This window comes from Nerophis lumbriciformis, linkage group LG19 (genome assembly GCF_033978685.3).
Source record: "Nerophis lumbriciformis linkage group LG19, RoL_Nlum_v2.1, whole genome shotgun sequence".
Lineage (NCBI taxonomy): Eukaryota > Metazoa > Chordata > Actinopteri > Syngnathiformes > Syngnathidae > Nerophis > Nerophis lumbriciformis.
This window is the reverse complement of record NC_084566.2, coordinates 30648870-30661989: the sequence shown is the minus strand read 5'-3', so window position 1 is coordinate 30661989 and position 13120 is coordinate 30648870. Positions and strand designations below refer to the sequence as shown.

The 13120-nt window shown below is 34.0% G+C and overlaps 1 protein-coding gene across 6 annotated transcripts in view; it reads left to right on the top strand.

Moving 5' to 3' along the window:
* Positions 1-2087: 2087 nt before the first annotated feature.
* Positions 2088-13120, top strand: part of LOC133618522 (uncharacterized) — a 59317-nt gene continuing 48284 nt past the window's right edge. For 3 of the 6 annotated variants that reach the window (XM_072915225.1, XM_061978969.2, XM_072915228.1), the window contains exons 1-5: positions 2088-2234; positions 4560-4612; positions 4700-4726; positions 4857-4925; positions 8289-8333. In XM_072915225.1, the coding sequence (XP_072771326.1) occupies positions 4583-4612; positions 4700-4726; positions 4857-4925; positions 8289-8333 (171 nt within the window). In that variant the 5' untranslated portion in view covers positions 2088-2234; positions 4560-4582. The remainder of the gene's footprint in view (positions 2235-4559; positions 4613-4699; positions 4727-4856; positions 4926-8288; positions 8334-13120) is intronic. The other 3 variants (XM_072915224.1, XM_072915226.1, XM_072915227.1) reach the window with 3 other exon arrangements.

Genomic DNA, 13120 nt, shown 5'->3' with positions numbered 1-13120 from the left:
TACTGAAAATGGGACCAAATCTGCTGGGTCAAAAGTATACATACAGCAATGTTAATATTTGGCAAGTTTCACTGCAATAAGGCGCTTTTGGTAGCCATCCACAAGCTTCTGGTTGAATTGTTTGACCACTCCTCTTGACAAAATTGGTGCAGTTCAGCTAAATGTGTTGGTTTTCTGACATGGACTTGTTTCTTCAGCATTGTCCACACATTTAAGTCAGGACTTTGGGAAGGCCATTCTAAAACCTTCATTATAGCCTGATTTAGCCATTCCTTTACCACTTTTTGACGTGTGTTTGGGGTCATTGTCCTGTTGGAACACCCAACTGCACCCAAGGCCCAACCTCCGGGCTGATGATTTTAGTTTGTCCTGAAGAATTTGGAGATAATCCTCCTTTTTCATTGTCCCATTTACTCTCTGTAAAGCACCAGTTCCATTGGCAGCAAAACAGGCCCAGAGCATAATACTACCACCACTATGCTTGACAGTAGGTATGGTGTTCCTGGGATTAAAAGCCTCACCTTTTCTCCTCCAAACATATTGCTGGGTATTGTGGCCAAACAGCTCAATTTTTGTTTAATTCGACCACAGAACGTTCCTCCAGAAGGTCTTATCTTTGTCCATGTGATGTCAGATGACATTTTTTTTTAACAAGGTTAAATACAGTTTCCCGTATAATACAATGAGAATGTTATATTGCTCAATTATTCTACCTTATTTCAATTATTGTGCAGAAATATGGAGAAATACATATCACAGCAACATAATGCCTTTATTTCTTTTACAGAAAAGAGTAATTTGTATTATTTTTAAAGTAGGCGACTTGTCCAGGGTGTACCCCGCCTACCGCCCGAATGCAGCTGAGATAGGCTCCAGCACCCCCCGCGACCCCGAATGGGACAAGCGGTAGAAAATGGATGGATGGATATAGAGACCACACAAATCCACTCTTCATTAGGTCAGGATTATTAAAACTAAAAGACATTGTAAAACTCTTCTATTAGTGATGTTCAAAGCTGGAAATAAAGTTATTCCGAAGGACTTACAAAAGTTATTTGTGTAAAGATGAGAATCTTAGAAGGCCGTATGACTTTATACATCCAAGAGCGTGAACAAATCTGAAACAAATGTGCTTGTCTGTTGCTGGTGTGAAAGCATGGAATTCTCTAAAGAAAGACTTAAAAAGTTGCAAGAAAATTTTAGAATTTAAAATAAGTTACAAAAAGAGACAACTGGCATTATATCAAACTGATTTTTGATTTGGATTGGAACTTGGAAGTGTCATTGTGAAAATGCTTAAACAAAAATTAAAAAGTATGTTGGAGTTTGGGTGTTGGTGGAGGGAACAGTGATAAAGTCATTAAAATAATGTGTGTTAAAAAAGGGGGCAGATAAATATAAGAATATTATTCTTCCATTTGCTCCTTTCTGATCATGGAAATGTATAAGAAACAAAAAAACAAACAATGAAAGTGTGAACTGTACGTGGCTTGTATATATGCATTTTCATGAAAGGAATAAAAAGAAACTAAATTGACCCTCGTGTGTGAATGTTGTCTGTCTATCTGTGTTGGCCCTGTGATGAGGTGGCGACTTGTCCAGGGTGTACTACACCTTCCGCCCGAATGCAGCTGAGATAGGCTATAGCACCCCCCGCGACCCCGAACGGGACAAGCGGTAGAAAATGGATGGATGGATGGAAGAAATGATGATCATGACGATATTAATAAGTGGATACAAATATTATATTGTCATTCCCCTTAGTATATTATTTTACAAAAATTTAATTGTAATACATTTTAATATTTTTAAATAAATAATAGGAAAAAAATAATTAATACATTTCGATATTTTTTTAATATTAAAAAAATGTTTTCTTCATTGTTTTATTTCAAATTGAATAAGATTTACAAACAAATATTGCAATATCAAGAGCTTGCCTGTTCATTGTTCATGTCCGGTTGTAGGATTATGAGTAAAACATTCATGACTGCCACACTTTCAAACTATATGTGATTTATATGAATAAACTCGTGTCTAAAAACAGTGTTTTGCGATTAGGTGATGACGTCCTAAAAGTTTGAAATTTCCCAGCTCTTGAAGCAGTCTTTGAACGCCTCCCGGCTGCAGATGTGCGGGGTGTGGTAAACATTTCCAAAGTTGTCAGACCTCACTTTTCTGTGAGTGTTGAGATTACAGTGAAGTGGAACATCTCAAGAAAACGTCACTAAAAGGTGAGCTGCTCTTTGTTTTTTTTTGTTTTTTTACCGCAACGCGGCCATGAACGACACAATTAATGTCCATTTAGGAAATTTTAGGTGCTCGGCGTTGATTGTTGCTTAGATGATTCGGCGGCTGTCCCTCTGTTGTTCAATGTTCTTCATCATATGTGTTTAGGTAATTATTTGACTGTAAACAAAGTGGACTTTATTGTAATCTATCTTGTCCATTGCTTCCCAACTTGACCAGGAAAAGTAACAATTGAGGAAATGTGTGTAGTTTGTTGTTATTGTGAAGCACTTCCGGGTCCCAAATAATCAAAGAAGACAATCTTGAGATGACGTCTCACTCTCACTCTGTTTAGAGTTATGCACTATGCTTTGTTGGTATGTTTTTGCATGTGCAATTGGAAGAAGAAGAAAAATTACATGCCCAATAAATAATAACAATTTGCACCTGCACGTGGAAGTATGCCATACGTGCTAACTTTGAGACCTCCGAATTCGGGAGATTCAAGTATTTATTTTATATATATATATATATATATATATATATATATATATATATATATATATATATATATATATATAAAATAAATACTTGAATTTTGAAATATATATATATTATATATATATATATATATATATATATATATATATATATATATATATATATAAAATAAATACTTGAATTTCAGTGAATTCTAGCTATATATATATATTCATTATTTATTTTATTATATATATGAAATTAAAGTATTTATTTTATATATATATATATATATATATATATAAAATAAATACTTGAATTTTGAAATATATATATTTATTATATATATATATATAAAATAATTACTTGAATTTCATATATATAATTAAAATAAATAATGAATATATATATATATATATATATATATATATATATATATAGCTAGAATTCACTGAAATTCAAGTATTTATTTTATATATATATATATATATATATATATATATATACAATAAATGTGTAAATAAATGACAGCTGAAATTGATGTATTTATTTCAGTTATACATATATATATATATATATATATAATAATATAAATAAATAAATATATATATATATACAGCTAGAATTCACTGAAATTCAAGTATTTATTTTCTATATATATATATATATATATATATATATATATATATATATATATATATATATTTATTATATATTTATTTTCTATATATATATATATATATATATATATATATATATATATATAAAATAAATACTTTAATTTCAGTGAATTCTAGCTATATATATATATATATATATATATATATATATGTCTTAATAAGGTTATCCAAAAAATAGTGCTCGATACCGTAGTAGAGCGCAATATATGTATGTGTGGGGAAAAAAAATCACAAGACTATTTCATCTCTACAGGCCTGTTTCATGAGGGGGGTACCCTCAATCGTCAGGAGATTTTAATGGGAGCATTCGCATACCATGGTTTATATAGGGCACAGAGTGGGTGGGTACAGGCTGGCCTAGGGGCGTGGTGATTGGTTCATGTGTTACCTAGGAGGTGTTTCCGTCTATGGCGGCATGTTGTTACAATTTCGCTGACTTTCGTTAACCAAGGGTACCCCCCTCATGAAACAGGCCTGTAGAGATGAAATAGTCTTGTGATTTTTTTTCCCCACACATACATATATATATATATATATATATATATATATATATATATATATATATATATATATATATGTATAAATGAAATAAATACTTGAATTTCAGTGTTCATTTATTTACACATATACACACATAACACTCCTCTACTCATTGTTGTATTTAAAAGTGCAATGCTTTGCAGCCAGTAGCACAGCCTTTGAAGGAGCATAGGTATGGGCAGCATCTGTGAAATTTAATTTGCAGGAAAGGAGTGAGTTTCCCGTCGAGCTGTCCTGGATGAACTGATATTCTTGTTTCCAATCATTTTGGAACTTGCAAGCGTACTTCTTCCTCTTACTCGTCGTCGCCATGACTGTCTCTTCTTCGTTCTTCTGCTTCGTCTCCTTCTTGTTGTGTGTGCAGTTGTGCACTCTCCAAAAGCCGTAGATGTTATAACGTGACCGAGCCGGCACGCTGTTTATATGGAGGAAAAGCGGACGTGACGATAGGCTGTCCTCACTCAGGTCCGCAATATTGTTGTCCGGCTGGAAATCGGGAGAAATTCGGGAGAATGGTTGTCCCGGGAGATTTTCGGGAGAGACACTGAAATTCGGGAGTCTCCCAGAAAATTTGTGAGGGTTGGCAAGTACGAAGTATGCTCTAACTCCACCTGTTGATGACGTTTACAGAAGACCAACAACTTGGAAACAGAATGGAATCATCAGAAAAGATCGTCAAGCCGGTGCGAAGACACAAATAATACAATACGATGTTGAAAACAACAACAAAACATACACCAAATCATGTTGTTTTTTTTGTCTCTTCACAGCCTAAACTTGCCCCGAAGCCTCTTGAGGTAAACCTCCTAAATCTTCCCGGCAACACTGTATTTGTAAAATAATATCCATCCATGCATTTTTCTACCGCTTGTCCCTTTTGAGGTGTATAAAACATTGAAATAATCTGTGTCTATTTAAAACAAACAGACTCAAAGAAACACAACAGAGAACTTGGACAAGCCCACCCGTGTTTTGCCGCCCCGACCTACACACTCAGTACGTCCAAATTATTCCTATTTTTTTAATTAACCCTCTGGGGATTACTTAGTAATTTTATAGCCATTGAGGAGCTAAAATCCTCAGAGAGTTAAGAATGTCTAAAACATGTTTTTTTTGTTGTTTTTTTTCAAATAAACTTCAGTCCTAAATTAAAAAAAAAAAAAAAGCAAACATGTCATGTTTTTAACCCTTTGAATGCCCTTTTGTTCTAATTATGTCCGTTTTTTATTTAAGAATGATTTGCGTAAAATGAGTTATTATTAAAGATGTCCGATAATGGCTTTTTTGCCGATATCCGATATTCCGATATTGTCCAACTCTTAATTACCGATTCCGATATCAACCGATACCGATGTATACAGTCGTGAAATTAACACATTATTATGCCTAATTTTGTTGTGATGCCCCGCTGGATGCATTAAACAATGTAACAAGGTTTTCCAAAATAAATCAACTCAAGTTATGGAAAAAAAAATGCCAACATGGCACTGCCATATTTATTATTGAAGTCACAAAGTGCATTATTTTTTGAGGTGGGGGGGAGGGTAGCGGGAGGTGTATATTGTAGCGTCCCAGAAGTGTTAGTGCTGCAAGGGGTTCTGGGTATTTGTTCTGTTGTGTTTATGTTGTGTTACGGTGCGGATGTTCTCCCGAAATGTGTTTGTTTGGTGTGGGTTCACAGTGTGGCGCATATTTGTAACAGTGTTAAAGTTGTTTGTACGGCCACCCTCAGTGTGACCTGTATGGCTGTTGACCAAGTATGCATGGCATTCACTTGTGTGTGTGTGAAAAGCCGTAGATATTATGTGATTGGGCCGGCACGCAAAGGCAGTGTATTTAAGGTTTATTGGCACTCTGTACTTCTCCCTACGTCCGTGTACACAGCGGCATTTTAGAAAGTCATACATTTTACTTTTTGAAACCGATACCGATAATTTCCGATATTACATTTTAAAACATTTATCGGCCGATAATATCGTCAGTCAGGGGAGCAGTGAGCAGCAGCGGGGGCCACGCCCGGGAATTATTTTTGGTGATTTAACCCCCAATTCCGACCCTTGATGCTGAGTGCCAAGCATGGAGGTAATGGCTCCCATTTTTAGAGTCTTTGGTATGACTCGGCCGGGGTTTGAACTCACAACCTACCGATCTCAGGGCGGACACTCTAACCACTAGGCCACTGTGACAAAGCAAAAATATAACAATGCGTCAAAGTTGTATTACTAATATTTTGTATAATTAGGCCTGATCTTTACAGCAGTACCTCAGCCCTTTAACATTTACTACAGGAACAATAACTCATGTTATGCAAATTGTTCAAAACTAAAAAAACAACGACATAAGTGGATCAAATGGGCATTCAGAAGGTTCAAAATAATGAAAGAAAACATGGCGTGTTTGCTATTTTTTTATTTAGGACTGAGATTTGAGCAAAAAATGGAGAAAAAAATAAGAATTCAACATGTTTTATACACTCTTAACTCCCTAAGGACTTGTTCCCCCTTTTAACTCCTCTATGGCTATTAAAGTATTTCCCTGTATATTCTTACGAAAGTATTTGAAATTAAAATATTGAAATTAAATATAAAAATAAAAAAATCTGAGAAAAAATTATTGCATTTGGAGTAACACAACCAAATGGCCAAAAATAGAGCAAAAATGTACATCAAAGGACAAGAAAGTACCAGTATCCATCCATCCATTTCCTACCACTTGTCCCCGACTCTGGGTTGCGGGGGGTGGCTGGAGCCTATCCCAGCTGCATTCGGCGAGTCAAATGCACTAATTAGAACAGGGGTGTCAAACTCATTTTAGCTCAGGGGCCACATGGAGGAAAATCTGAGCACATGCGGGGCCATACCATTTAAAATCATGGCATTAAAAGTAAAAAAATAAAGACAACTTCAGATAGTTCCCTTTGTCTTACTTTGGCCAAAAATAGAAGAAACACATTCTGAAAATATTACAATAAAAATATAGAAAAAAATACCGGCAGCGGTAAAGTTTAGATCCATGAAGGAAAGAAGAAAGTGAATGAATGTTTATAACTGAATACATTCACATATGCAAAAATATGTGTTTTCTTTTGTATTATTTTTTTAAATGAATGTGTGTAATGTTCATATTGTTGTTACTCAGCCAGCGTTTGTGGGTCTGATGGACCCGTTGCATTTTGTGGCTTTTAATGCCTCACAATCAAACACTTTTATGTTAAAATACTGAACAGATGTTTATTGGGATAAGGCAAACATCTGTTCAGTATTTTAACATAAAAGCCACAAAATGCAACGGGTCCATCAGACCCACAAACGCTGATGAGTAACAACAATATGAACGTTGCACGGAAAATTTCTCTGCCACTTTCTGCATCCCACAGGTTGCAACATTGTTTGTCAACACTGTCTGCTCTCATTTTCTCGCACATTTGACCCTCTGATGTTCTGCGTACCTACACTCTGTCCTCCTCCTGTCTAGGCCTGCTGTGTGTGTGTGTGTGTGGTACATAGAACATCAATTTCCACACTTCTATTAGCCCCGGGTCCAGTGGACCCGGACATCTTATATGTAATAGAAATGTGTAGGTGGGGGTGTATGGTGTGTGGTCATTAAATATGTATTCTGATATATGTTCTTCACAGAAAATGAGCCAAAGTCAGTGAGTCTCATCTTGAAAAATTAATTAATTGTATCATTTTTCTTTTAATAAAAAAATGAAAACGGGTCCCACAGACCCGAACACCACACAAGGGTTAAGTAACGTTTATGACAACCTTTTTCCACAACACAATATAGAATGTGAGATATAACAGGATAATGCAAACATTTATCATTTGTTTTCAAAACGCTTACAAAAAAGTGGGACCCCAAAAATTTACTGTGGGACCCCATTTTTATGACTTGATGGGGTCCCCGGGACCCCATTTTGAAAATTCCTAGCGCCAACACTGATGGAGTATTGGTGCGTGCAAAACAGCAGCAGGTGGCTGTGGCCTGCGGGCCGGTTCTCATACTAATCAAATATCGTCCCGGGGGCCATGAATTGTGTGACGTGGACCCCGACTTAAACAAGTTGAAAAACTTATTGGGGTGTTACCATTTAGTGGTCAATTGTACGGAATATGTACTGTACTGTGCAATCTACTAATAAAAGTCTCAATCAATCAATCAATAAATAGATAACTCGGCCTTGACTTTGTCCCCCATGAATTGGAACAGGCTACACTCCAAGCCAGCAGGGGGCAGCGTTTGAGTGCATGGCACCTTTTAAATAAAAAAACAAGGACACTTTTTTAGCAATAGCTGTCATTTGCCATTTGGTTAACATTAATCATTTTTATGTGCTTTTTTTTTTTGCCACAGGAACTGAGCCATACGACATACCGCATGAAAAGAACAACAGACAAAGTATGATGATGTGTTTTTATCTCTAACAGCCATTTTGAACTGAAACAGACTGAAATGAAATGGAGTCGTGTGTGGATGTTCTTTCACACGCTAGCTGTGATTAGCTCGCAAACAACAGCGCTATTTTTTTCCCAATTTCAACGCCAAAAATGTGAAAAACGGAGGTTGCTTGTTCAGTCGGCCTGTCAACTCCTTGAAAAATAGATAAAGGACACCTACACTGCAAAAACTGAAATCTAAGTAAGATTAAATATCTCAAATAAGGGTGATATTTGCTTATTCTCTGTCTGATAAGATAATTCTTCTCACTAAGCAGATTTTATGTTTGAGTGTTTTACTTGTTTTAAGTGTTTTGGTCCTAAATGATCTCAGTAAGATATTACAGCTTGTTGCTGAGATTTGATGACCTATATTGAGTAAAACATGCTTGAAACTAGAATATCAACTGTTGCAAAGCTGTGTCATCAACACTCACAAGTAAGGATGTCCGATAATGGCTTTTTTTGCCGATATCCGATATTGTCCAACTCTTAATTACCGATATATACAGTCGTGGAATTAACACATTGTCATGCCTAATTTGGACAACCAGTTATGGTGAAGATAAGGTCCTTTTTAAAAAAAAATAAAAAAAATACGATAAATAAATTTAAAATATTTTCTTGAATAATAAAGAAAGTAAAACAATATAAAAACAGTTACATAGAAACTAGTAATTCATGAAAATGAGTAAAATTAACTGTTAAAGGAATAAGCGGTAGAAAATGGATGGATGGATGGAGGTTAGTACTATTAGTGGACCAGCAGCACGCACAATCATGTGTGCTTACGGACTGTATCCCTTGCAGACTGTATTGATATATATTGATATATAATGTAGGAACCAGAATATTAATAACAGAAAGAAACAACCCTTTGTGTGAATGAGTGTAAATGGGGGAGGGAGGTTTTTTGGGTTGGTGCACTAATTGTAAGTGTATCTTGTGTTTTTTATGTTGATATAATTAAAAAAAATAAAAAATAAAAACCGATACCGATAATTAAAAAAACGATACCGATAATTTCCGATATATTACATTTTAAAGCATTTATCAGCCGGTAATATCGGCAGGCCGATATTATCGGACATCTCTACTCACAAGTATAAAACTACTTTTTTTAAGTAATCATTTCTTACTTCAAGCATGAAAAAAAAAATCATGATGCCGAGCGCATATCATTATGTCAAGATAATGGCACTAGTATTTACTTCATTTAAGAATATTTTTCAACATATTGAGCAAAAAGGTCTTCTTCTTTTTTCTACCAAGAAAAGTGCACTTGTTATTAGTGAGAATATACTTATTTTAAGGTATTTTTGGGTTCATTGAGGTTAGTTAATTTTACTTGTTTTGGAAAGTCTTGACAAGCTGAATTTTCTTGTTCTATTGGCAGATAATTTTGCTTAGTTCAAATAAAATACCCCTAATTTTTTTTTTTTTTCTTGTTTTTGAACACTGACTTTTTGCAGTGTAGGTGGCACGGCCAGACCAGGTTGTCCTTTTTTTTTGCCTTTTCTAGTTTATTTGAAACCATTTTTCATACTAATTTATTACCACATATTTGTTATTGCTCATTTTGGGTTTTTTAAGACATAATGTCATTCCTTGAAAAGTCTGATTTTGAGTTTAAACATCAACAGTTAGACTGATAAGCTTAGACATTGGCCTTTACAGACTATTCCTAATTCTCATGGTGATAAGGTAATAATGTACTTTTTCAGTTTTGTAAGGAAAGTGTACTTTTGCTTCTAAATAGAGGACGATTCTGTTTTTCAAGGGATGGTTGGCAGCAGTGCTGTTCAGTGTAGACCCACTTGAGTACGTCCAGTCATGGTTGAGCTTCTGCATGAAAGTTTACATTTAAAACAACACTAACATTTGTCACATTTGTTTAAAAGAAGGTTTTGTATGAGGACAAATATCTGTTGTGTAAAGTGTTCTTTACCTAGTCGTGTACAAAGGGAGTATGGCCAACTGAAAAACAGGCTCCATGACTGCTACCAAGGACGTGTGCGGCTGTGCCCGGATGCATTCAATTGCTGTTGTTTTAAAGTTAGTTTTTCTGACGAAATAAATCAGAATAATATGTCTATTTATAGTTGTAAATATACTCCAGCTCAAAAACATGCTTTTATTTCATTAAAATTAGAGATGTCCGATAAGATCGGACTGCCGATATTATTGGCCGATAAATGCTTTAAAATGTAATATCGGAAATTATCGGTACGATTTTTTTTTTTCATGCTTGAAGTAAGAAATTATTACTTAAAAAAAGTAGTTTTATACTTGTGAGTGTTGGTTTTTACAGCTTTGCAACAGTTGATATTCTAGTTTCAAGCCTGTTTTACACAATATAGGTCATCAAATCTCAGCAACAAGCTGTAATATCTTACTGAGATCATTTAGGACCAAAACCCTTAAAACAAATAAAACACTCTAACATAAAATCTGCTTAGTGAGAAAAATTATCTTATCAGACAGAAAATAAGCAAATATCACCCTTATTTGAGATATTTCATCTTACTTAGATTTCAGTTTTTGCAGTGCATACTGTAGCATCAACTCAAAGTTGGTAGTAGTCGTGGCGCCATGGAGTCCTGTGAGTGCCTTTTGACCAATCATTGAGGAGTTCGCCGAAAAACCGAGTTACCCATACTCTCTTTATACACGACTCTGGTTCTTTACGAGTGACATCGCCACCTTTACGGCCGAGCATGCACAATACATGGTGTTCATTAGATTGATCAACTTGGTCATTGCAGCTTTTCTTTCTTTCTTTCTTTAGTTTATTTCGAACATGAACACACTTACATCATAATACATCACACAATTTCATATCATTTCATTTTACATCATGCCCGAAAAGGAGTAGGAAGAAGCAAAGCTTATTTAATCCTACCCCTTTCCCACTTCAAAGCGTTTACAAATATATAGAATCATTTACTGACCTTTTTATACAATAAAATAACATCTATGAATTAGTATACAACAGTTTTGTAATATGTAATTAATTAATTAATTCAGTCATTATTAACATACTGAGATGAAGAATATCTTATTTTCAATAAGGTTGAAAGTATTTCTCATAATTCTTCTTCTTTGTACTCTGTAAGCACTATTATTTTGAACAACCTCTTAAACTGGATCATATCAGTACAATTTTTAACTTCTTTACTTAATCCATTCCATAATTTAATTCCACATACTGATATGCTAAAAGTTCTAAGTGTTGTACGTGCATATAAATGTTTTAAATTATTTTTTCCTCTAAGGTTATATTTCTCCTCTTTAGTTGAGAAGAATTGTTGTACATTCTTTGGTAGCAGGTTATAGTTTGCTTTGTACATCATTTTAGCTGTTTGCAATTTTACCAAATCACCAAACTTTAATATTTTTGACTTAATAAATAAAGGGTTTGTATGTTCTCTATATCCAACATTATGTATTATTCTAACTGATCTTTTTTGTAACACGGTTAGCGAATGTAGCGCACATTTGTAGTTATTTCCCCATATTTCTGCACAATAACTCAGATATGGTAACACTAGCGAGCAGTAGAGAATATGTAGTGATTTTTGGCCCAGGACATATTTTGCTTTATTCATTATAGAGATGTTTTTTGCCACCTTATGTTGTATGTTTTGTATATGAGATTTCCAGTTCATTTGATCATCTATTAATACTCCCAAAAATCTAGTTTCTTTTACCCTTTCTATGTCTACTCCGTCTATTTGTATTTGTGTATGATGCTCTTTTCTACTATTACCAAATAGCATTATTTTAGTTTTACTGAGATTCAAAGATAGTCTGTTTTTGTCAAACCATCTTTTTAATTTGTTCATTTCTTCTGTTATTATTTGTATTATCTTCTGTGTGCTCTCTTTGAAATGAATGAATGAATGACTGAATGAAATAAGTTTATTTCGGTCATATAATCAACCATTAACCATTTTGTGTGACCAGTTTAACAGTACAGATTATACATATTTAACAATCATACAAATTTACACACAAAAAGAAAAGAAAAGAAAAAGAATGACCGAAAAAGGAATAGGCTGAAGCCAAGGCTTATATTTGCCTATCCTATACCTTTACTGAAAATTAGATTGCCTGGAACATCAATGTTCAAATGGGATGAAAGTAATTGTAACTATATTTTAGGATGTTCTATTATTTCACCTTTCAAGGTTTTCTTAAACCTTAACAAAGAACTACATGTCTTCAACTCATCACTGAGCTTGTTCCACCATTTAACTCCTAAAACTGAAATACATTTGTATTTTATATTCGTTCTTACTTTACCTATTTGAAAAATCAATATTTTCCTCTTAATTGAAACAACTTAAGAATACAAGCTGGAAGGCTGTTGTTCTTTACTCGAAACATAATTTAAATTGTTTTTAAAAACACAATATCTGAAAATTTTAACACATTATAACTTATAAATAATGAATTGGTATGTTCATAGTAGCACGCTTTGTGTATTATTCTAATGACCCTTTTTTGAAGTTTAATTATTGGGTCTATGTTTGTTTTATAAACATTTCCCAAAACTTCAACACAATATGTTAATTATGGAAAAATAAAAGAATAATATAACATATGCAGACATTTCTTATTCAGCATGTGTCTTACTTTATAAAGAATAGTAATGGATTTGGATATTTTTCCTTTTATATATTCAATATGCGGGTTCCAACATAATTTATGATCAATTATTATTCCCAAGAATTTAGTTTCATATAC